The sequence below is a fragment of the Candoia aspera genome, chromosome 1 (assembly GCF_035149785.1).
Source record: "Candoia aspera isolate rCanAsp1 chromosome 1, rCanAsp1.hap2, whole genome shotgun sequence".
Taxonomy (NCBI): domain Eukaryota; kingdom Metazoa; phylum Chordata; class Lepidosauria; order Squamata; family Boidae; genus Candoia; species Candoia aspera.
In genome coordinates, this window is record NC_086153.1 from 303,927,277 (window position 1) to 303,951,682 (window position 24,406).

The window sequence follows — 24,406 nt, forward strand, 5'->3', positions numbered from 1 at the left end:
AACGCCTGTATTCAGTTCACCTGCATTTAGAGATATGCTTGATATAAATATGTGTGATAAAAATACGCATAGTCCTTGAGTTACGACTAATTGGGACCGGAATTTCTGTTGCTAAGCAATGCAGTCGTAAAGCTCAACATCATGTGACCGCATTGCTTAGCAACAGCAATCCTGGCACTCCCTGTTGTCATTAACTGAATCCCACTAGTTATTAGCCTAGGACCCACCCTGATCCAAGCCACTCCCGGCTTGATCTCTTCCATCCCTGAGCCTTGGTAAGTTAAGGGACTGCCTCCTCTTCAACTCCCCCCACCCACCTATCTCCCACCCATTAGTTTCCACTAATTTGGTGGAAACATTTCCAACAGGGCCAAAATGAATGGGTTGACAGCAATCATGTTTGTGCACTCCAGTTGGTGAAAAACTTCCATCAAAACTTTCCCCCAAAGCCTAAATGAGATTCTGTTACTTTGCTTCCTGTTTGAACTCTCGCTTTTACTGGCTTGGGGCTTTTGCAAAATCCTGGGGAGTTCTTTGGGTCTCCTTTTGTATGTTTTGGGGGGGTGGAATATCAGGTCGGAAGCCCTGCACCGCATTCAAATTCGGAGCTTTTTCTCTGCCATGCAGTTCACCGGCAGTGATGGGAGGGCGGTGGAAGGTGCTGAAGGAAAATGTATGTGCAAAACAGCTGGTATTCCTCAGCTAGCCATTGTGTGATAAGAGAAGACGGATTGCTCAAAGACGGAATGTTTGTGCCATATGGAGAAGGAGAAAGGAAAGGACAGAGGGGGGAATTGGAGGAGGCCCAGTAGGGTTTTACAGACTTTGCTGCTTGAGTGCTGTGGGGGTGGGATTGCTTTAAACTGCTGTATTGCGCGCGGAAAGCCAATTGTGACTCTGTCTCTGAACTAGAAGCTGATTCCCTTTGAATAAACTTAAACCATATTCATATTTTCATGACTCGTGGTTAAGTTAGATTTAAGGGAATACAGAACTGGGCTCATCACAGACTGTTGATTGGCGGGGCCCAGGAAGAGAGGCTTCTCTGCCATAGCCCCTGCCCTGTGGAACAGTCTTCTCCCGGAGGTGTGGCAGGCCCCCACTCTCCTGGCCTTCTGGAAAGGGGTGAAAACTTTGCTCTGCCATCTTGCTTGGGGCGGGAGGGGGGTTAATCAATCCTGGGGGTGGTTAGTTCCCTGAAGAGGCCCATGTGAATTACATGACTTTAAATTAAGAACTTTTTAACATCCCCATCTTGGATTTTATATTTATATTTTTATTTAAGAATACTGTTTTTATTGTACTTTAACCTGCATTTATCTTAGTTTCATTGTAAACCAACAATAACACTGTAAACCACCCAGAGTCGCTCTTCAAGTGAGATGGCCGGTGACAAAATTTGAAATATAAATAAAATAAAAGAGAAAAGAGATTAAAATTAGCAATCTGGGTACTATAAACTTCAAAATACCAACATAAAATACAAACGCAAAAAAATACTGGTAGATAAAACAAAAAAATTATCCAAAAAGCATTTGAGGATAATAAACTTCTCTTACAGACCCCTGTCAGACCTGAGAAGAATATAGTACGATAGCTGACATGGCGTGTGCACACCAAAGCGCAAAAAAAGTTAAAAAGCCAGTGGTCAATGCTGAGCCTGAGCCATTTCTTTTTTTTTTTTTTTAACAAATTTTATTAAGTTTCACAAGAAGAATAAAAACTACTAAACCCCCCAAAAAACTACAAAGAAAGAAAAAAGAACTAAAAAGGTGCGAAAACACAAGAGAAAAATTGGCTTCCGACTTTAACAGCAAGGATATACAAAGATTTCCATAATCAATCTCTTACTCTATATTAAACCAAAACACCAGATTATTTCTATAAATCATTCCACTTTAGCACATAGTAAAAATCACTCAATACAGTTACTCCTCCCCCTTATATTAAAATAAAGAAAAAAAATCATATAAACCTCCTAATCATCTTTCTCCCCTCCAAAAGATAACACATATTTAATTATTTCCTTCCTACCACTATTCTATACATTTCTGTCTACTATAATAAGAATCACATTAAAAAGCACATAGGTTGTCTGCTGTTGTACTTGATAATATAACAGTTTTAGCAATCTTAATCTTAATAAACCCAAAAAACATAGACAATTCAAAACAGTAATTCCATATCTTTAAAAGGTAATAACATCAATCAAATCCTTAAAGCAAACCAGATAAACATTCTCTACCTAATACAACAGTTTTAATAATTTTAATCTTAATAAACCCCAAAAACAAAGCCAATTCAATACAGTAAATCCAAATCTTTAAAGGCAAATAGCATCAATCAAATACTTAAAGCAAACCAGATGAACATTCTTCAACCCTTATCCCACTTCCAAATAAACCAAAGCAGTTACATATCCCCACAATGTGCACAGAGTTTTTCTCTTCAAAAAAATCAAACAGCCCAGCTGCTCCCCTCAAAAATTCCAGGTTCTTTTCATGGCATTCCACCAGGAGATCAATTTTACTTATGGCTTGCAGATCTCTCCCCCCTTTAAATTTCTCCAGTTCCAGTATCCAGTCTTCATCCAGCATCTCAGTAAAAATCCCGATGTCACTCTTAAAGGAAACATTTCTATTGCTGTTAAATTCCTCAGTTTTATCCACCACATCCCCAACCTGATGGCACATTTTAAATCTCATATTTTCCACAATATCCTGAATATCTTGCATAAAAGCTTGATAAATATCTCTCATAAAGCTTCTGAAGGAGTCAGAAGCAATCTGTTTAAAATCTTGGTGGAAGTCAGAAAAAATCTGTTCAAAATCTTCCATGTCTCACACAGTAGATTATGGCGCCCCCTAGGAGCTTAACCAGCAAGAGTCGAATCTATGAAAAGGTTCTGGAGTGTGTTTACACAAAGTGAAAGTGACATAAGCAGACAGCTCCCAAGGGAAAGTGAAAAAAAAGCTGAAGGTTCAAATCAGCCAATTCAATGTGTAGGAAAATGCTAATATCTTCAAATTTAATACAAAAGTAATAACAGGAAGACAATTGTTTATTCTTAATCCTCCTTATATTTGGAAGGAAAACGGAATCCAAAACTTTAATTTTTTTTTTAAGTAATCCCCAAAATAACGATAAGCACCAAGAGAACCAGCTTCTCTTTGCTGTAGAAAGCCTCTCTTGGGGTACACATACCTTAAAAAAAAATACGAATTGGTGATTTAGAAATGGGGTGGCCGGTCTTAGTGTCCCTTTAAGGCTACAGCGCGGCTTGGAAAGTGGTGAAGTCCCAGCCTCCCAGCTGTCTCTTACCAGTCGAACGCAAACGCCGTTTGCGATCTTCTGGCTGCAAGCAGCCATCCGGAGGACAAATGGGATGATTCCAGGTATTCTCCTTGATCCAGAGAACATTTTTGGGCTTCAGGAGAACCTGCCTGAGCCCGAAAAGAGTTGCCATGTTGTCAGCTCCACTGGCTGAACTTGCAGGCACAGCTGTTCAGTCCGCCATTCCCCACTGGAAGCCTCCTGAACCTGATCCATTTCTGGCTATCCAGACCGAGGCAGGTTCGGTTACTCTTAATTATCTTGGCCTGATTTTGCACGTCGCCACACAAAACCTGGAAATCTTGTGTTTTATTTCAGGGTTCTCATTGGAAAGTAGAAATTGCTTATATTGTTGATTGTTGAATCCTGTTTTGCTAGTCAGAAATGGGGTAATTAGAGCATTTTGAGGTTCTGTATAAACTGGCAATACAGAAGAGCATGTTTGATAGTTTCAACCTGTTCTGAGTCACAGGAACACACTCGTAATGGATATGGTATCTTTTTATACCCTCTAGCCAGAAGTGCTGAAGGGAGAGCATTACATCGGGCTAAGGTGAAGGCCCTTCTCTGATTTGGGATGTTAAGCTGTGTGACATACATAACTGGTGCTAGAGTGTAAGGGGAAGCTGAGTGTTATTACCAGCATCCGTTTGACAGTCTGTGTCCAACAAACTTGCCTAAGTGTGGTTTTTGCTTGCTCATAGCCCAAAGATAGTAAATAAAGGGAGTAAGTCCCAGGAAAGGGAGCTTGTTGTAAACTGCTTGTTTCTACCCACTTGGAAATCTGTCATCTAATGTCAGTGGCACTAAGCCTATAGGAAAAAGTGTCAGCTTCAGCCAGTAGTGTAACACAGCTTGCCATATTCTAGTCTCCACTCTCACCATTCCAGCCTCCATGTATAGTAAAGCACTGGGGACACAGCGAGGAACTTGTAAAATAGCTCTTAAAAATTTAGATTGAACAAGTTCCAGTGGTGCAAGGTTGGAGGGTGGTCCAAGTTGTGTGCCATATAATAATTGAGCTATGGGCTTGGCCTCAAAGAGCTTAGTGACTGCCGGTATACTATATATTGATCTCCTCTGGAGTGATGAAATCTTAAAATAGCTGTTGCACTCCTATGTGCATTTTGTGAAGCATAGGGAGCATGGACCCTTTTATTTCCATTAGCCTGGAAAATTACCCTCAGGTATTGAAAACACTGCACTTGTTCAGTGGCATGATTGTTAACAGTCCAGGAGTGCTTTTGGGGCCCATTTGCAAATGACATTATACGCGTTTTAGAGTAGTTGATTTCCAGCTGGTTCTCTTTACAATGATGTGCAGAGGTGTTCAAAGCTCTCTTGAGTCCATTGTGTGTTCTCGAGAGGATTACTCCATCATCCACATACAGCAGTATAGTAATATGTCTCTCATATATGTCTATATGGGTGGATGGAAGTTTGGGTTCTTCAGCCTATCAACCACATCATTTATATAAACATTAAATAAGAGAGGTGCCAATATGCAGCCTTGTTCTATGCCCTTGGAAGTTGGGATGGCCAATACCAGACAGATACTGTACTTGTTTGTATTTTCCCTTGTTTTAAACTTTGACTCATTTTTAAGTTATTCTTTGTTATTTGATTTTCTTATTGAATATTTCATTTTTATCATCATTTGTGACGGAATTTTAATTCATTTCTTTTCCTTCCAGGATACTGTCTTGTTAATAATTTGGCCTACAAGCACAGAAAATATGTACATTAATGCTGCAGCGTTAAATAATACATTTTTCCTATAAGAAAATGTAATGTGGGCTGCAGGTTTATTTTTCAAAAATGTTCATTATATTGGATTACATTTGAAAAATAAAAGCATTTTATTTTAAGTAGGCAGCTGTTTGAATAGGTAACACAGAACAAGATTACATACTAAGTAGCATTCATCTTTTTAGGGCTGTTAATGATATTTTGGGTACTGGGGATGTAAAATGTATTATAGAGAATGAAAAGGTATGAAATAATTGCTACAGTGTATGAATGTTTTAAAGAGTATTATGAACATCCAGTGGTGAATGATAGAAATGTCTGGGCTTTTAGTTTATCGCAATATGACTTCATTTCTTAATCATGCACAGAGAAATACATTTGTCTGTGGTTCAAAACTGGCTTTTCCACCAAGCATGTTTAAGACTACCATTTGTTTGAGCTGAGATAACATGTTAAACTCTAAAATGAAAACAAAAACTTCCATCTTTTCTTTGTGGCCACACAAGAGAAAAGGGATGAGCAAATAATCTCAGCACACATTTAAGAAGATTGTGTGGTTTTCATGGAATTGGACTAATTGACAGAACAGATGGAGCATTGTAGAAATCCATAAAATTTTCACCTGCAGAAAACTAGCATTTTAAGGAAAAAGGAACATGTTTATTCCTGCCTCTGATTTAATTGTCAATAATTTGTAAGAAGGTTTTTAAAAGCCTTACGTTTTCAGGGTCTTCATCACATATTTAGACATTGGCTATTACTAGGAACAAAACACATTTTGAATTCATAGGCCTAAGCTTTATTTGTTTAGGAATCTAGATGATGAAGCATATTGCATTTTTTTTAGCCATCCATGGAACTATTTTAAGACAACTGGAAAGATCAAACTACAGTACTAAAGAAAAATCAAGCTTTTATAAATGAATATGATTGGGAAGGGTATCATTACTTGTTTTCCCAATTGTTACAGATGGCCCTCATCTGTGTCTCATTATCCACAGTTTTCTGTATCTGCAGTTGATACATAGAGACCAGACTTTGGTATACACATAAAGATTTTCATGCATCTGTGGCTTTGGCCGTGTTTTTTGTTATTTTGCACATGAACAAAATGGCAGACTTTTTCATGTATGTAAAGTACATGTTTAAGGGTTAGGTCATATATGTAATGTGTTCGCTGCTGCTCCTCACTCAGTTGTGGCGGATTGCACTAGGTCAGACCAGCTATGAGGCTTCACAACTCACTCTGCTGGTGATAGAAGTAGTCACTTCTGTCTTCTACATTCTGTACAGCAATTTCATGATCTCAGTGGAGCAACCTCTTGATCATGCTGCTAAACACTAGTGCTGCCCATAGTTTACTTGCAGCTTGCTCTGATGATTGCATACTGCTAGTGTTTGGGCTAGCCCTTTTTCCTCTGAAGCTTCTGAGACAGCCTTGGCAATTGTAGTTGGCAGTGGTCCTGCAAGCAGGAAGATGATCATAATCAGCACCATGGTCAGAGGTTTTAGAGGAGAGAGAATTCGTGCATTTACAAGCACCCCACGCTTATTGGAGCAATGATGGAGAAAAGGCAGCAAAAATGGTATGAAGTGGAATTCAAAGAAGCAGGTAGTCTTTTCATGTAAATCTAATCTGGGACCCAGAATTGAAAACCAAGTTCTGCCTGTGGGTTTGATATACACCTTCTTGGAATTGAACAGAGGAGTTTTGAACTGGTTTTGAGAAAGTAGCTAAGCAAACTATGCATGTTTAAAGTGTATACATGATTGAACGTGCGCGCAGATGCGCACGCGCACACACACACACACATATGTCTAATGATATAAGTAGGATAATTACACCAAATCATATCAATTGAGAAGCCATTTTCTGAGTTTTTGTCTTTTTTGTCTAGTTTTTGTCTAGAAGAAGTTATTGACCCTTGGCTACCAAGTAAAAGAGTACTTCAGTGAGATTCTCTCTGGCTGTGCCTTTAGTGGGTCTGGAAGGAAATTCCACAACAGTTAAGCACTGCAGATTGTTTAGGCATGTGTCTGTGAGACATGAGGGGTTTAGACCCCAAACTGGTATACAAATAAGGGCATAACCAATGAGATACTTTATAGAAACTATGAAATGAAACAAACAGAACTATCTCTTTGATACTTGTTCAAACACTGTTTGCAAAAGTAGTTATTTAAGTAATTGAAACAATTATGGGGGTAGGACAGAAATCAGCTTGTCAGTTTAATAGTAATATTTCCATTGGTTTATATTACTATATGTGGGATGCTTGGGTGATTTTTTTTCTTTCACTGCTGTTCCATTTCAGCAAAAATGAAGTAAAATAACTGCTACCACTGGAGCCATATCCCAGAGCAAGAAAACAATCTGGCAGGTCCAAAGCCTTTGGGGCAAAAAGTCTTTATCACTTTGTGGGGACGGAGGGGATGTCTCTGCCTCAACAGACAGTGCCTGAGTCCAATCAGTATCTCTATATTTTGAGCGTGTTTCTTTTATAAGCACTTCATTATGAGGCAAACGGCTGATAATCATATTCATTTGGTGTTTATTCTTCCTTTGCTTTTCATGAAAAGAACAATCCAACCAAATAGCCTGTGGTTTTTATGTCTTTTCCCACCCCACCCCAGAATTCATTGGAACCAGAAGACAATGATCGACTACCCTTAAGCACACCATGTGAACAGCAGTGTGTGTTGGGCTCCCTATCAACTCCAGAGAGTCAAAGCACAATCCTTCAAAGTACAGAAAAAACTAACAAAAAGGCTGGTCCAAAAATTTCCAACATATCAATTGAAAGCTCAGGCTCCAGCACTTCCAGCCTACAAAAATTGCACTCCAAAATTTCCTGTAGTTCTTCTGACATTACTACAAGCAAACATTCTCCAAAAGCTCAGAATCCTGAATCCAAAGTATGTAGTGGGGATCTCCTCGACAAGCATTCCCAGCATTTTACCAACGGCCAGCAACCGTTCACTCCACGGACTTTGAAGTCGGATGCTAAATCCTTTCTTTCACAATACAGATACTATACCCCAGCAAGACGGAAAGTGAAGGATATTTTGAAGCAACAGATGGAAGCAGAAACACAAACTGACATAAGCAGGTGAAGAATGTTCTTAAGGAAGTCATATTTAGACATTGGATGAACCTGTTCTATGGTGCATTGAAATGCTGCCTCACGTTCGGATTTAATAGTGGAAAGCTGGGCTTGGTGGCTGGGTAGCAACTAATATGCTCTGTTTAAAAGGATACAACTTTGCTAGAAGTAGATGGATGAAAAATGACCAATAATAGTATACTATAATAGTATATGAATATAACAGTTCATCCAGTGGCTATTATCACAGTGTAAACAAGACCCTTTAAAATGTGAGGCAACAGACAATTACAAAGACCTGGTATTCACTTCATTTCACTGTTCTCTTTGAAAGACGCCACTTTCAAATGATGTAAGTGCATTATCCATGGAATGGATGCCCACTGAAAAGCGGATTGCCTGCTGTTTCATACAGTATATTTTAGTTGCTATACCTGTAAGCCTGTGCTTACATATGCAGTAAGATCCCATTGTCATACTATGGATTCTTACTTCTATAAATACTTTAAAACCTGCTTAACTTTATTCTTAATAGAATATGGTGGGGGCGATTGGGCTAGATCCAGAATTGCCTAACTACAAATAGAAAAGCTTCCCTCCATTTGCACGTGGAATCAAGATATCCACTGGAAATCTTTTTGTTGAAGAAAGAGGATGATGTTTTCCCTCCTGGCATCACCCCCAGTGCTTTTCCAAAGAACTCCCCAAAACTCTGGAACAGCATGGGAAATGGCATAGGAAAGGAGGAATTAGTAATTAGGAGAAAACATTTGTCCCATGCCCTCCAGCAAGTCTGCATCCAAGCATATTATAATTCTTTTCTTATATTGGTTAATAATGTTCTACTGGGTTTATCTCTTTTCTGGCACAGAAGTACAGATAGTAAGCTCTGTTCCAGAGTAGTAAGCAGAAATTACTTTGCTCTGGAAGAAAGGTTGGAATGTTCATAATAAAAGAAATAGGATAGTGAACTGAGGCACAGACAATGTGACCTGATAAAAGTCACATCTGAATTTATCTTTAAAAGAAATTTGAAGCCAGGTCCCTGAAGGTTCAAGGCCAATACTGTTGTGTTAGGACCACCCTGATTCTTATCTTGAAAAACAAATTTACAATTATTTAACTGCAAGTAGTATATTTCAGTTTGGATTTACAGAGACATATGTACAGCCACAGTTCAATGAAGTTCTGGATTTGATAACTATGAATACAAGAACCTCTTGCAGGAGGGCATCTCTAGTTTGTGTTAGTATATTTGACCATAACCAGTTTGAGTTTCTTCCACTGTATAGTGACATATATATCAACAGAACTATATAAATAAATACACATGATTTAGTTGCCAAACCCAGATCTCCCATATATTTTAATTCATTTATCCCCATCTATATTAATAGAGGATACTAAGAGGCAGCACCACTGCAAGGGATTAAGCCTCTTATTGAGAGAGATAAATAATACAGAGTAGATGACTTCTGCCTTCACTACATCTCCTTCACATATAATATTGCTGACTTTCCTCATGCTAATCTAAAGGTTTATTGAGTGCTATCAGTTCACTGTCTTCTCTAGGACTGGAATTCTATAGCCAATTAAGAGTCCCTGCAACTCCATTGTATTTAATGCCATGCAAGGAAATGATAGTGGCATGATTAGAAGATTTAGGCCTTATAAGAATACTCTTTAACTCCAGAGGTTCTATAGTTGTTCTATAGCAACTGTTAATACTCCTTGCCTTTCATATCTATATTACAGTTCCTTACTTTATTTTAAAAAAAGATTTATACAAGCAGATGGATTATCAGTTGTTTGTATATTTCTTCTTCCAATGGCCCAGTTGTTTTTCATTCACAAACACCTGGATATAGCATTTACAGGCATTAGAATTCCAATAATTTTTTTCTGAACCCAGATGGTAATGCACTCTGATGCATAGATACTCAAAATAGTATATGGGACTATTGTTTCTGCAAAAGTGGCATAAGATAATTATATTTTGTAGTTTTCAAGCAGAGTCTGAAGGAGCTGAAAAAAAGAATTTGCCTGGTTTTCAGAAGATCACGAAGGAGGTAATTCAAGTGATCTATTTGTTTTATGTTCCAGTCACCAGGCCATTTATAAGGGGAAATCTGTTGCTCTGGGTAGTTGGTTATATTCCATATTGAAATTATGGCTTGGATGGTTTTTTTCTTTTTTCTTTCTTTTTTTTTGGATTTGATGCTTTCTATAGAAACACAGTGGTGGCTGTAACCAGGAGTGCCTTTTATTCCACTTTGTTTTGGTATGTTAGTTCCAACCTTACTAAAGAAAATTAATCTCATGCCTGTTTCATTTGCTGGATTATTACAATGGAATTATATTTGACCATAACTAGGACGCTTCCCTTGGTGAAAAATGAGGCCAGTTGAATCATTATTGTGGGATAGAGGGATAAATAATATTATACCATGGTAGTTTAACTTGTTGCCCTTGGGTTCCAGGCCCAGTTCAGAGTGTTGTTCCTAACCCTTTAAAAATTTAATAATCTGCCTATATGTTGTTTATCATTAGGGGTGCTACTTGCTGGCTTTCTGCTAGAATTTATAAAATTTGCTGACTGTATAAATAGGTCTTCTCAGTGGTGTTCCAGCAAGATTGCATTTATCCAATTTTATTTTAACGAAAACATTTTACTGCACTTTTAGTTTAGCGGTGTAGTTTATATTTACATTACTATTTTTATGTTCTTGCTTTTTTATTTCCTGCATTTTTGTCCAAAAGAGGTTTACATGACAAGCTGGTAACATCTTAAAAGCATTTAAAAACAAATAGATGTGTTATATTGAATTCCATTCATTAGTGGCTTAACCTTAGTGAAGGAGTGGACAAAGAGTAATAGGCTTCATGGTGTAAATCAGAATCGTTAGATGGTTTGGATGGCTGGAACAGCAGAAGGAATAGCCAGGACTAGCTTCCACCCTCCCACAAACCCAGAGGCTTCTCCATTCACATGACACACACTCAAACTCTCTCTCACATTCTGTGATTCTTATGGGGAAGATGGGAGTAGGGTCAGCTCCTCCCATCCATGGTCCTTCATTACAAACACATCCCCTCCATCTTGCTAAGCTTTCTCTCTGTGTGTAAGAGAGAGAGAGAGAGTGAGTTTCCACCAGACAGAAATAGTCATATCCCTGTATTTGGGACATACTCCAGTTCTGCCACCTGTGGAACTGCTCAAAGAGGAGCTCCTGAAGGCAAAAATTAATGGTGGCATGGAAAACCTTGGTTAGCCTCACTTCAGACCACTCTGGATTGCAAGCAAGTTATGGATTGTCCATGTGTGCAAAGTAGACAGGACTTTCCCTTCAGGAAATTGGAAGATAAAACTTTTTCCAATCCTTCCCTCCCAACTGAAGCTCTATCTATCTATCTATCTATCTATCTATCTATCTATCTATCTATCTATCTATCTATCTATCAAATTTATCACCGTCCATCTCCCCCACAAGGAGGGACTCTGGGCAGTTCACAGTAAAAACACACTATAATATAAATAATATACAATAATATCAGTAACATAAAAGTATAAATATGTTAAAATATAATAAAATTCAGATGGCTAAGATAGTCTCTCTGTCCGCAAGCAAAACAGGGCAATTCTATGGAGCTAACCATCCCCAAGAGGAACTATTCTCTTTCCCAACCCAGGCATCTTGACAAAGCCAGGTTTTTAATTTTTTTCAGAAGTCCAGGAGCAAGGAGACCTGCCTCAACTCCGGGGGGAAAAATGTTCCAAAGGGCAGGCGCTATTGCAGAGAACGCATGCTTCCGCAATCCTGCCAGATGAAACTCTTTAACAGATGGGATCCGTAGCATGCCCTCCCTGCATGCCTGGGTGGGACGGGTCGATGTAATGGGGACAATACGGTCCCTCAGGTAGCCTGGCCCCATGCCATGTAGAGCTTTAAAGGTCATAACCAACACCTTCAATTTGACCTGGAAGCAAACTGGCACCCAGTGCAGCTCACACAGTAAAGGTGTTACAGGTGCTGCACTTGGAGCACCTAAAATTACCCGTGCGGCTACATTCTGGACCAGCTGTAGCTTCTGGATACTTTTCAAGGGTAGCCTATGTTGTTCCAAACCAGTTTTTAAAATAATTAGGGGGTGTAAGTAAATGCGGAGGATCAATGAAAATTGCTTACCGGATTTCTGCAACTTGGTTTGCATTAAGGCAGGGCTTCTAAAACAGTGTGGTACTATGACCCCCTAAGACAATAAATGAAATTGTGTGACTCCCCCATGAATACAGCTAATGAGTTCATTAGGGCCAAGGTGGAGCAAAAAATAAAGATACCACTTTTAATAATTAAACTTGAATCTCTGTCTTCTGGCGGGGGGGGGGATTCATTTATTTATTTATTTATTAAATTTATATCACTGCCCATCTCCCCCAATGGGATTCTCAGTACTAATCACCTACAGTTTGGTCTAGTGGTGTGACCTTGGGCCAGTCCCTCTCTCTCAGCCCAACTCACCACACAGGGTGGTTGTTCTGGGGAAAAGAGAAAGAGGAAGGAGTGTCAGGTATGTTCACCATCTTGAGTTATTTATAAAAATATTACAGGCGGGAGATGGATGGATGTAGTCTTGCCCAGCAGACCAGGTTAAAAAAAAAAAGTTTTGAACCTCTCCAAGTTGCTTGGGAACCACCATGGGGTCCTGACCTCTGCATTAAGTCAAGGTTTCTGTTTTGTTCAGTAGATTTTAGATTTTGCCTGTGTGGAAATAAATCATACAAAACATTTTTAGAAAATGCATGTGGAATTAAAACAAGGTGTAGGGGGAGGCAATTACATATTTGAAAAAAATACATTAATATATAAAGCATGTACAAGGAAGCCAGAAATTAATTGGGCATTGGTTCCCTGTTCTATATTTTTTTAAAAGCTTTTATCAGCCACCACCCCCAACTTCATCCTTTTCTTTCACTTTAATGACCCATCTCTTTGTATATGCACCAGTAACAGAGATGTATTCTTTATGTATAGGTAGAAGACACCATGTCTTCTAATGCACAGAAGTCTGATGAAATGAAAACTATTTCTCAGTTATCCTCTCCAAGGTAAACAATATTCAGAAGGACACATCTAGTTCCTTTTCTTTCTTTTTTGACACACTCTCTGATTCTCCCTCCTCACTGCTGATAGCACATCACCATGATTGCCTGTTAAGGATGTATTTCATGAGGTTTAGAGCTGTAACTTGTTATCTAAGTACAAATATGCATCTTTTTCTTCAAACAAAATTTCAGTAGCAGAGCAAATCAAGTAAAAAGCCCGTGTGAAGTATGAAATAATTTTGTTCGAACCACAACATTTGTTTTGATTAATAAATAATGAATTAGTAAATAATGAGAATGTGATAAAATAACTGGATGATCAATGAGCAGATGTTTACTTGAGGTGAAAGGTGGGTAGAAATAATTTGTGTAAGGCCAAAGTTATTAAAAGTCTCCATTTTTAACAAAGGGGTAATACTGGCTTTCCTTTGTTGAGAAAGTATGGAAATAAATGAATTTCAGATTTGTTGTCACCAGCTTTCCATAGACTCAACCATGGTATTCTGCTAGACAGCCTACCTGAGTTGGGTGTTAGAGAACCGTTTTATGGTGGTTCTGTTCCAACCTGAGTGGGCAGTTCCAGTTGGTAATCGTGGGGGGAAGAGCTTGAGTTCATGGGAGGGACAGTGTGGGGTCCCACAGGCTCGGTGCTTTCCCCCATTTTGTTCTACTGTTCAGGGTGAGTTGTCACTAGTATGCTGACACTCAACTATATAGTGCCACTCCAGGCTGAGCCAAACATACCAGGTTGCAGCACTGGTTGCTAGGAAGACATTGGGCCCAAATCAAAGAGCTTGTTATCACCTCTAAAACCCTATATGGTACAGTAGAGCACTGAGATTCATTAAGCACCAACTTGCCAGAATCAAATTGGCCCATATACAACAAACGTCTAGAGGGGAATGCTGAGAAGTACAGAGGGCATGGACCAAACAGCAGGCCTTACTAACAGCCCCCACAGTTTGGAACACTTCCCCCAGAGGTACATTGAGCCCCCCATCTCTTTGAATGTGTTAAAACTATACTGGAGTGTTCTATTATTTGCAGGCTTGTTTATTGTTGACTATTTTGGTTATTATGTTCTGTGGTTTTATTGTCGTTTACTTGTTCACTGCCCAGAATCTATCCTATTGGGATAGAACATAAAGACAAAATAGCAAGGGCAAAATGGAGCTGCTCCCCTCTCCTTTTTAAAAACTCAGAGAGAGAAAAACACCTTCCTGCTCCTGATTGTTGCTCAGGGTTTGAGTTTCCTGAGTTTTACTAGTCTTTGCCCACTAAGTAGATTGACAGGTTTAAGTTTGATTGATTAACCCTTTTGTATTTTAACATCTTAGGATGTTTTCTCCCCCTTCAACACAGAGAGTTACTGAGTAATAGCCATTTAATAATTCTAAAAGTGATTACTTATTTTGTATACTTCCTTATACTCCCTCTCCTCCATACATTCATTGTGGAGGGCAGGTTGAGTAAAATTCAGTAATTATCAAAGAATGATCATACTGTGCACTTTCCTCCTTTAGGCATGGAGGCCAGTTTGAGCATAGCCTTATATGAAACAATGTAAATTTTCATAGTATTCTGCCTTCTGGGTCTGATTTGCACTGTTTCTTCCTCCTTGTGGCTTAGAGCAATTTCTCCATGTTCTATTCAGTCCCCAACCATGAGAAAAATCCAGGCGGAGTAAGTAACTCTTTAATTTTTATGTTACAGAAATGCAAAGCATTAATGAAGCTGAAATTTTAAGTGGGTGCTACCAAATTATAATCTCAGTGGATCCATTTGTATCAGTTTTTGCATGATGCATGCTTTTCTCTGCCAGATTATCTCTCTTATCACCAGTGCTGTTTCTTTCCTTCCCCCTCCCACCACCCCACTCCTTGATGCCCTTTCGACACACATAACAACATGAGACTATCTAATATAACCACAGCATTCACATGTTTAAGGACACAAGAGACTGCAACCCTGCTTGGTTGATTGATTTAAATTATATTCACCATTGCGTCATTTTACTTCCATTTCTTCTGCATTTCTCTTATTTTCTTTCTTGCTTTTGGGCCCAAAGCTACATTATAGAAAGTCCATGAAATGCTATGTGAGGCAGTTCACTTTCCTATTTATATGAAAATGTTATAAGAGAAAAGAAAGAGATATGTTGGATTAGGTTTGCTTATTTATGAGCTAAATAAGTAGGAAAAATCTACAAGCAGAACGGTATTACACTGGGACAAAAAGGATGCGACATAACCCACTTCATTGCATCTCATAGGCCACCGTGGGATCATTTATGACCCATGAGATAGATCGTCTCATGCACTTTTTTCCCAAATGTTTTGTACTCCAGCTAAAAGATCAGTTTCCCCACAAGATCAGTTTTCCCACTGATTCATGGGAAGTCATTGTTTGTTTTCCCAAACCTGTTCTGTTTCTACCTCACCTGAAGTTCAAAGTGAGAAAGCATTGTAGGATTCTTTTCTTAAAACACTACAGCCAGACAATTTAGCAATACAGTAACTGAACAGAATGCCAGTAGTGGAAGCTTTCCAGCTCTAGCTGATGCAATAGTTAGAGCTGGAAAGCCAGAAATGCCAGAGCTGTTTGTTGCTTGACACTCTTCACTCAAGCAACTCCTTTAAAGACACTGTTGTTTATATAAGAGGGAATTTAGCAACATGTTAGCAGGTTTGCTGATGGCTTATTTCTATTAAATGTTTGTGTAGGTATTGCATTAGTTTGCATCTGCTTGCTTGTGTTTAGATAACTGAGCAGTTAAAATCATTTCCCTTGCAATGTTTTCTGTTATTTAACATGCTTTTTTTAAAAAAATGTATAAATGCTGCTTAGCTTGACAACAAAATGTAATAAGAAAACTAATTCAAGACTTAAGTCCTGCAGTCCAGGTACAGGTAGTCCATTTACATTTGGGAGGAAATTGCATATTCCTATGAATCCTGCAGAAGTGGATATTGTTCATGCAACTGTTAATTGCAAGTGTGAATTGCACGTTAGCCATCTGCTATGAATGTACTATCTTCAGGCCAATGAGAATATACTATGGATGCCATTTCTGTGTGCTTGTGTCCACACTCAGCTGAGGCTGCTGCAGATGCTGCAGGGATGATCCCCTGTATATAGAGGTACAAATTTGTACTAGCAGCTGCTGCTGATTTATAGAGGAGAAAAATATGGCAGGGAATAGAGTAAATTTACTCCTAAGAAAACTTTGAGGTAAATTAGAGTCTACCTGCCTTCATTTATCGATTTAGTATTTATAATCCAAGATCATAAATGGGGATTGGTTGACAGTATCTAAAAAGCTTGATCAGTGTTTTCATTTGAAGACTAAAATTAGCTTTTATGTTCTCTGTTTAGAGAAGAAGAACTGCTGTATTTAAATTTCATTCAGGACATAACAGATGAAATTCTGAAACTTGGATTATTTTCCAACAGGTTGGATATATTTAAAGTTCCTTAGTTTTAAATATTTTGCAGTGATGCATTGGTAAATGGTAAATAATGGAAGAACCAAAGATGTGTTTGGGGGAAGAAATGTGCAACATTCTGAATAAATGCAATCCAGAGGAAAAATTATTTTACTAGGTGACATGAATGGGTAGGTGGGAATAAGATGAGAGAGAGAACAAAAAGTGACTAGGCTATTCAGAGACCCACGAATGAATGAGAAGGGTAACTGCTTGAAAAAGGTCTGTTGGTTTAGAATGTGTGGTTTAAGCACCAGTCTATTCATGCACATGCCTGGCAAAGGAATGAATGTAAGTCTACAGGCATGGCTGATTTGATGGTTTATGAAGAATAACTGGGAGAATCAGTGAAAGATACAAGGTGATAAGACATTCTGAATGTGGGACAGGCCATTATTTGGTAGTTTCAAGAGTAGAGCTTGGGACTTCTGGTGGGGACATGGCAGACTGAACAGCTGTGCCCGCAAGCTCTGCAGGCAGAACTGGCATCATGGCAGTTTTTTTGGGCTCAGGCTGGTTTCTCCTGAAGCCCAGGGACGTTTTTCTGGATCAAGGAAAACACTTGGAATTGACCCATTTGTCCTCCGGACGGTGAATTGCAGCCAGAAGATCGTAAACAGCGTTCACGATCAATGGGTAAGAGTTTGTCAGGATGCTGAGACGTCACCATTTCCAAGCCGTGCTGCTGCCTTCAAGGAACATTAAATCCAGCCACCCCATTTCTAAAGCACCCAATTTATTATTTTTTAAAAGTATTTGTACCCTAAGAGAGGCTTTCTACATTAAGGAGAAACAGTCTCTATTTGTGCTTATTATTTTTGTGATTAATTTTTTTTTTAAATCTTTTTAAGCTTTGAATTTTGCTCTCCATCCAATACTATGAAGGTTGAGAGTATATTATCGTCTCCCTGTTAATTATTTTTGTGCTAATTTTGAAGATTTTAGCATTTTTCCTACACATTGAATCTGCCGTTCTGAACTTTTACTTTCCTGCCGCTAGTTTCTCTGAGGAACTGTCTGGTATCTTATCTTAGCTCAGTTCGGAAATTTTCCATTACCTCTAACTTTTGTCAGTTAAGTATCCAGGGGGGTGCCATAATTTACTGCGTGAGACATGGATGTTCTTAACCAGGCTCTCTCTGACTTCCATTGAGATATTAAGCAGATGTTTTCTGATTCCTGCCAAGTTATTATGCAAGACATTCAGAGCATTGTGGACAATATGTGGTCTGAAATGTGCCATCCGGTTGGGGATGTTGGGGATGAATCTGAAGAATCTAACAGCGATGGAAATGCCTCTTAAGAGTGAGATTGGGGCTCCTGTTGAAATGCCCGATGAAATTGACAGTGCTGAATTGAAGAAGTTTAGAGGAGAAATTGAGCTGCAAGACATGAGTGAATTTGACTTTCTGATGGAATGTTATGAAAACGAAGGGGTTATTATGTATGGGGGGTTTTTTGAAGAGAAGTCAGTGTTTGTGAGGGGAGCAGTTGGGCTGTTTGATTTCTTTTAAGAAAATAGCTCTGTTATGGGGATATGTAAATGCTTTGGTCTATTTTTAAGTGGGTTAAAGGGCTAAAAATATTTGTCTGGATGGTCTTTTGGCTTTGGATGATTTTACTTATCGTTAATGATTGGGATTAAGGTTTTTTAAAAAAATTAATATTAATTCATGTTTCTTGTATTATTAATTATAATGGCAGACAATTTACATGCTTTTTTATTTTTGATCTTTATTACAGTAGGCAGGAATAGTAGTAGGAAGGGAATAATGAAGTAACTGTTATTTTTGATGGGGGAAGTTGATTAGGTGATTTATACTTTTTCTTTTCTTTTCTTTTAATATAAGGGGAGGGAGCAATGGTATTTAGCGATTTTTATAATGTGCTAAGGGGTTGACTTTTAGAAATAATGTGATTTTGGTTTAAAATAGAGTAAGGATTGAAAATTGCTGTATATCCTTGATGTTTAAAATTGGAAGTCACTTCTTTTTGTAATCTATTTTTTAAAAATTTCTCTTGTGTTTTCACTTTTTTAGTTCTTTTTTTGTAGTTTTTTGTTTTTCTGTAGCTTTTATCTTTTTCTGAAATTTAATAAAGTTCTTTTTTAAAAAAAGAGTAGAGCTTGGGAAAAATGAACATGAAAGAATAGGAAAGATGAGAAAGAAACTTCACAGTGAAAGCAGGATCACTGCAGGAAAAGAAAATATGACTGTGGAGTCCTTGGTGCTCTCTGAGCTTGGTTGTTTTCTGGCAGACGTTTCACTGCCAGACTAGGCAACATCTTCAGTGCACCTATTCTCTTTGATTGGAAAATAAGACTTCTATGGGAAAAAAAGATCAGAAGGCTAAGGATAAAAGAATTTAACTCTTGAGTGGGAGAACTATTTTGTTTCTATTTTTGAAAATATATTAATATTTTGGAGTTGATATTTTTAATAGTTTTCTTTTGAAAAAAACACTTAGTAATTTTCAAATATTTTTGCTTTTTAAAGGGCTTTGGAAAGGTTGTTTGAACGTCACATAGAACAAAACAAGAACCATCTAGATAAGGTATACTGCATATATGAAAGACCATTTTAAAAGTGCTAAAAGTAAGAAAATTAATTCCCAAAAATCTCAAAATGTTTGCTGAAGAATATTTGTTTCTGATTTTCTAAATAATTATTTCGCTTCATTACTTACAACCATTAGTCAGGATTCCTCACTTAGGAAAGTACCCTCTGAAAAAGCAGCTTGCTAATGCATGCATTGCTGTCAGTTTCTGCTTTGCTCCTTCTTCCACATAATGAAGTAAATGAAGCAGACAGGGATAGTTTCTTGTGGCATCCAAACCATGTACAGTATGCAAGCAGGTACATCTGACATAGAAGCAGGATTAGATTGGGTTAGTAATTATATAGGCAAACACCAGAGCACCTCAGGGCTGTAGACTAAACTGGGAAGTCAAAAAAACATCCCAGGAGAAGACAAATATGTCCATGTTGTTGCTATGATAACAACATGGATAACTCCATTTAGTCACCCAGAGTCAAATTTCATTCAAAGGAGACTTTATCTTGCCCAAACAAGCCACATTGATAACTGTAATCCTGAATGGTTAGGTGGAATAAGCCATCATTCCAGGATTATATATTTTAGTAAGTATACTCTGCTTTCATTTATCACTCACACAAAGTGATAAATGTATGAACATGTTGCTCATTTACTAATGAAATTTACTGGATTAATATCATGTATGTATGAAGCTTCCTTGACTTGCAGCTGCTGCTTGAAGAATGCAATTCAAGTTGCTGGTCGTTACCTTTAAAGCCCTACATGGCACTGTGCCTACTTACTTGAGGGACTGCCTGTCTCCCATAGTATCTGCCCAGCTGATTCCATTTTAGAGGGTTGATGAGCTCCAGGTTCCTTCAATTAAACGGTGCCACCTATCGGGACCCCAGAAGTGCCCCTTCTCTGTAGCAGCACCTGCCCTCTAGAATGAGGTCCTCCCCAAGATCTGGATGGCCCCCACTCTGCTGTTGTTTAGAAGAGCCATGAAGACCTGGCTCTTCACCCAGGCCTTTGGCAAGGGAGAGGGAGACTCCTCGCTTCATTCCTATCTGGTCTGTTGTCCTTTCTATCTTTCTTCCTTTGATTTACTGTAATATTCATAGTTGTGAGCCTCCCAGAGTTGTTGGGAGTTGGATGGCATAATGTATTAATTTGATTAATAAATTAATGTTTTAAATTATTATTATATAATGATTTTAGCTATATATATTTATTGTTCTATTGCGTTGTTATACGCCACCCAGAGTCACTCTCGTGAGATGGGTGGCCATATAAATTTGATTAATAACTTTGATTAATAAATACAAATTAAATTAATTAAATTAAATTATTGCTTGTCTTTTATACAACCTCTCCCAATCTCTCTGTATTTGATTTCATATAAACAAACAAACCATATCCCTCTTAAGAATGTTTAAGAAGTTTACTGTTTTTAGCTATACCCTGCAAGGTAATAAGCATTTCTTTGATATCAGCTCCTACTGCATGACTACCCAAGTTGATTGTCACGAGTACTGATGGCGAGCAGGAGGGGGCCTCTATCCAGGGGGGAAAACGCATGCGTAGTACTGAGGAATTAAGCAGCCATTCAAAGAGACACAGATCAGACCCACCTTAACTTTTGGGGTTTATCTGTCTGGGTTTTTCCCACGCTTCTTCAGTTTGTTAGGATTCTGTTTATGTAGCAGTAATAAACACTAGAGACCTACTCCTTGTCTCAGCATGATTTCTGACTGTTAGGACATCAATCCTAACAAACTGAAGAAGCGTGGGAAAAACAAAAAACTACAAAAAAAGAACTAAAAAAGTGAAAACACAAGAGAAATTTTTAAAAAATAGATTACAAAAAGAAGTGACTTCCAATTTTAAACATCAAGGATATACAGCAATTTTCAATCCTTACTCTATTTTAAACCAAAATCACATTATTTCTAAAAGACAGATAAACCCCGAAAGTCAAGGCGGGTCTGATCTGTGTCTCTTTGAATGGCTGCTTAATTCCTCAGTACTACACATGCGTTTTCCCCCTGGATAGAGGCCCCCTCCTGCTCGCCATCAGTACTCGTGACATTGATTCACAAAAATAACCCTTTGATTAACTTCTGGATGGATTTAAAAAATTTTTAAATTCTTTCTTACAGGGCATGATTTTTTTAATTACCATTATCTAACCTTTTTGCTCTTCCTCTCTTAGAGCAAAATGCGCCACCTGCTGGAGATTCTAAAAGTAGACCTGGGCTGCAGCAAGGAGGAAAAGTCTGTAGGAGTGTCCGACGCATACGTGCCTCCACGGAATGAACCAGCAGAGCACCTTCAACTTCCCAGTACAGCCCAGAGCAAAGTGTCAAAAAGTGAGGAGCTTTTAAATGCAATGGATTTAATAACAAGTGACCCCACTGTACAGAAAAATAAATTCCAGAAAGTGGAAGACCAGGATGAAATTTCCCAAGATACCAAAGAATTACTGAACATGGAGCTGAATCTCCCCTCCTTGAAGACTGATGAACCTCCAGATACCACATGTCCATTGCCACCAACATGCAGTTCAACCACATATGATGCTGACTTTGAAACAAGTGAATCTTTGACAGAAGTTGATGACCTGGAAGGAAGCATGGCGGAACACCTTCCCATCTCTTTGGACAGTGCCCCGTAGTAAACAACCAGCAGCAGAGCACCAAGCAGGGCAGTTCATCTAGTCAGCAGTGCAGAGATCTGAACTTCGAAAATTAAATAAAATGCTAGCAAATCAAAATTTTCTCTTTGGGTGCTATTGCAAAAGGGCTTGAAATATTAAGCCAGACTCTTCTGAACTGGGCACTAAACTATTGTAAGAGACAGCAGACAAATTTGTCACATGTAATATAATGTAAAGTTATTAACTGCTGAAAAACCTGGGCGTATAGTTTTGGGATATAATGTTTATTTTAAAGGGCAGTATATTTATCAAAATTCATTTATAATAAATGAATATAATATCTGCAGTAGTAAAAACCGCCTCTAAATTAATATGCCTGCCCTTCTGAATTCCTTTGCAATACACACCCTAATCCAATAATTTGTTATATCTGTACAAATATCTATTGATACATGCTGTTTTGTTTTGCCTATTTTTAATGGAAAAGAACCCTCCTGTCAAATGCAATATTCAGATGGACTAATCCTTTCAGCTTTTAAAGCGTGGGTTAGTTGATGTGAGGGCCTGATTCCAGCCTCTGTCTTACAAACGATGGATGATCACACAGTCATAGTGTTAACCATTTGTCTGATGTCTCCTTTTATTTGCAGCTGGAAGGAGAAGGTTAACCTACTGCTGTTTGCATGATGATAGTAGTTCTTTATCAGGGATGGTTAATACGCTGATCAGTCAAGCCTTTAGACAACAGTCCAAATGCAAGCAGTGTGTTTTATTGCATAAATTGGTGACCCTCCCCAAATAGGCTCCATAATAAAGTTCCCACCACATAAAACAGGGTGTGAAGACCTTGAGGGACTCCAGTTGTTAGATTTTAATTTACATTCACTCTAGGTATCAGGAAGAAAGGTTGTGCAAAAGACAAAAGCAGAACCACACAAGCATACATATGCACATGCATTCAACCATATGATATATGCACAAAAGGAATGGGGCTGGTGTCGCAATAGTCTGATGCTTTCAACAGACTCACGGATCTGTTACCTCCCTGTGGATGCTGCTGTATGACATCATGGGTGGTAATGGGTCTATTTGAAGGTGGAAAACGAAGAGTTCCATTTTGTTCCTGCTTCTTTGCTGCTTCTCTTGGTCTTAGGGCAAAGAACTGTTACAGCAACTATTTTTTTCCCAGAAAGCATTCAGGAATAACACAGCATTGCTCCAATAGTCTTTGCTGAATGAATTATGAAAATAGTGTCCACCTACTGATAACACTGGAAAATAGGTATGTTTACCTGCTTTTCAGACAAAAGCTCTATGAAAGAACAATTTTTAAATGTAGTTGTCCACAGACTTAACAAGCTAAGGGACATGATCCAAAAGCAAATGAAAATGATGGGAGGAAAGAGAAAATGGTAATACAATTTCCTAAAGTTTATAGTTTTCTTATCCAAAGTAGCTTAAATGGAAACTTTAGAAAAAAGACACACTGACAGCAAAGGAATTTAAATGGCCTGTGTCTTAAATCTGCAGCTGGATGGAATGGCCATAGCTAGCCAGCTTTTGGTGAAAGATTCAGGAGAAACAAACCATGATTGAGTTAATCAAGGGTAAGCTAATAATGTGACCACACTGAATCCAACTGGTATTTGTATCTGGCTCAGATAAGATTTATGAATGTGCTGAGCTGAAAATTTTAACTCTTGAAATCTTTGTTTTATATTCAGAAATCTGTTTTCTGTTCGACTGAAAGCTGTGTTCTCAAATGAACTTTGAAGTTCTAAATTTATTGAAGGAACATGGTGCCCACTTTAGAGCTACTACTAATTATCTCAACTGAAGGAATCCAAAAATAATTACCATTAACAAGCTGTTAACTTTCCCATTTGCTTTGTTTGTTAAATGCAGATACCTTGAACATATGTAGCACTGTAAATACTACTAGGCTGCTATGTCAAGGATGACAGATGTTTGGTTTAAATTTGATGTTTGCCGCTCACAGGGACAAGTAATTTTGGAGCTGCACCTTATTCAAAAAGGGAAGTGTTGGGGTGTCTTGAGTTACCAAAATGGTTTGCTCAGGAGGAACCCCTTCCCCCCCATAATACAAAAATGTTTTATGGCCATGCCCCTCAGCACCATCCTACAGGCTTACATGTTTATGATTTTTCATACTTCAATTGGGTGAGGGGCATCATCTGAGCCTCTTTGGAGGGAGGGCGGGCTACAGCTTTAATGAAAAATAAAAGGGGATAAACAAAACATGTGCCTGCGGATCATTATCCTGCCCAGTCAAGGATATTTTGAAAACCCCTTCCTCCATCTTATTTTTGGGGGTGGAGGGTGATAGCCACAATTTTAGAATAATAGCTTCTTAAAAACAGGGACAATGTTGCAGCAGTAGGTGCTGTTTCAAAGTAGCAAATGTGCTCCAAACTAT

The 24,406-nt window shown here is 38.4% G+C and overlaps 1 protein-coding gene across 2 annotated transcripts in view; it reads left to right on the forward strand.

Moving 5' to 3' along the window:
• SPATA7 (spermatogenesis associated 7) overlaps positions 1 to 22,310 on the forward strand; it is a 46,402-nt gene extending 24,092 nt beyond the window's left edge. The window contains exons 6-12 of one of the 2 annotated variants that reach the window (XM_063290195.1): positions 7,717 to 8,192; positions 10,189 to 10,255; positions 13,220 to 13,293; positions 14,920 to 14,973; positions 16,666 to 16,743; positions 19,271 to 19,328; positions 21,526 to 22,310. In XM_063290195.1, coding sequence (XP_063146265.1) covers positions 7,717 to 8,192; positions 10,189 to 10,255; positions 13,220 to 13,293; positions 14,920 to 14,973; positions 16,666 to 16,743; positions 19,271 to 19,328; positions 21,526 to 21,987 — 1,269 coding nt within the window. In that variant the 3' untranslated portion in view covers positions 21,988 to 22,310. The remainder of the gene's footprint in view (positions 1 to 7,716; positions 8,193 to 10,188; positions 10,256 to 13,219; positions 13,294 to 14,919; positions 14,974 to 16,665; positions 16,744 to 19,270; positions 19,329 to 21,525) is intronic. The other variant, XM_063290196.1, reaches the window with a different exon arrangement.
• The last annotated feature ends 2,096 nt before the right edge of the window (positions 22,311 to 24,406 follow it).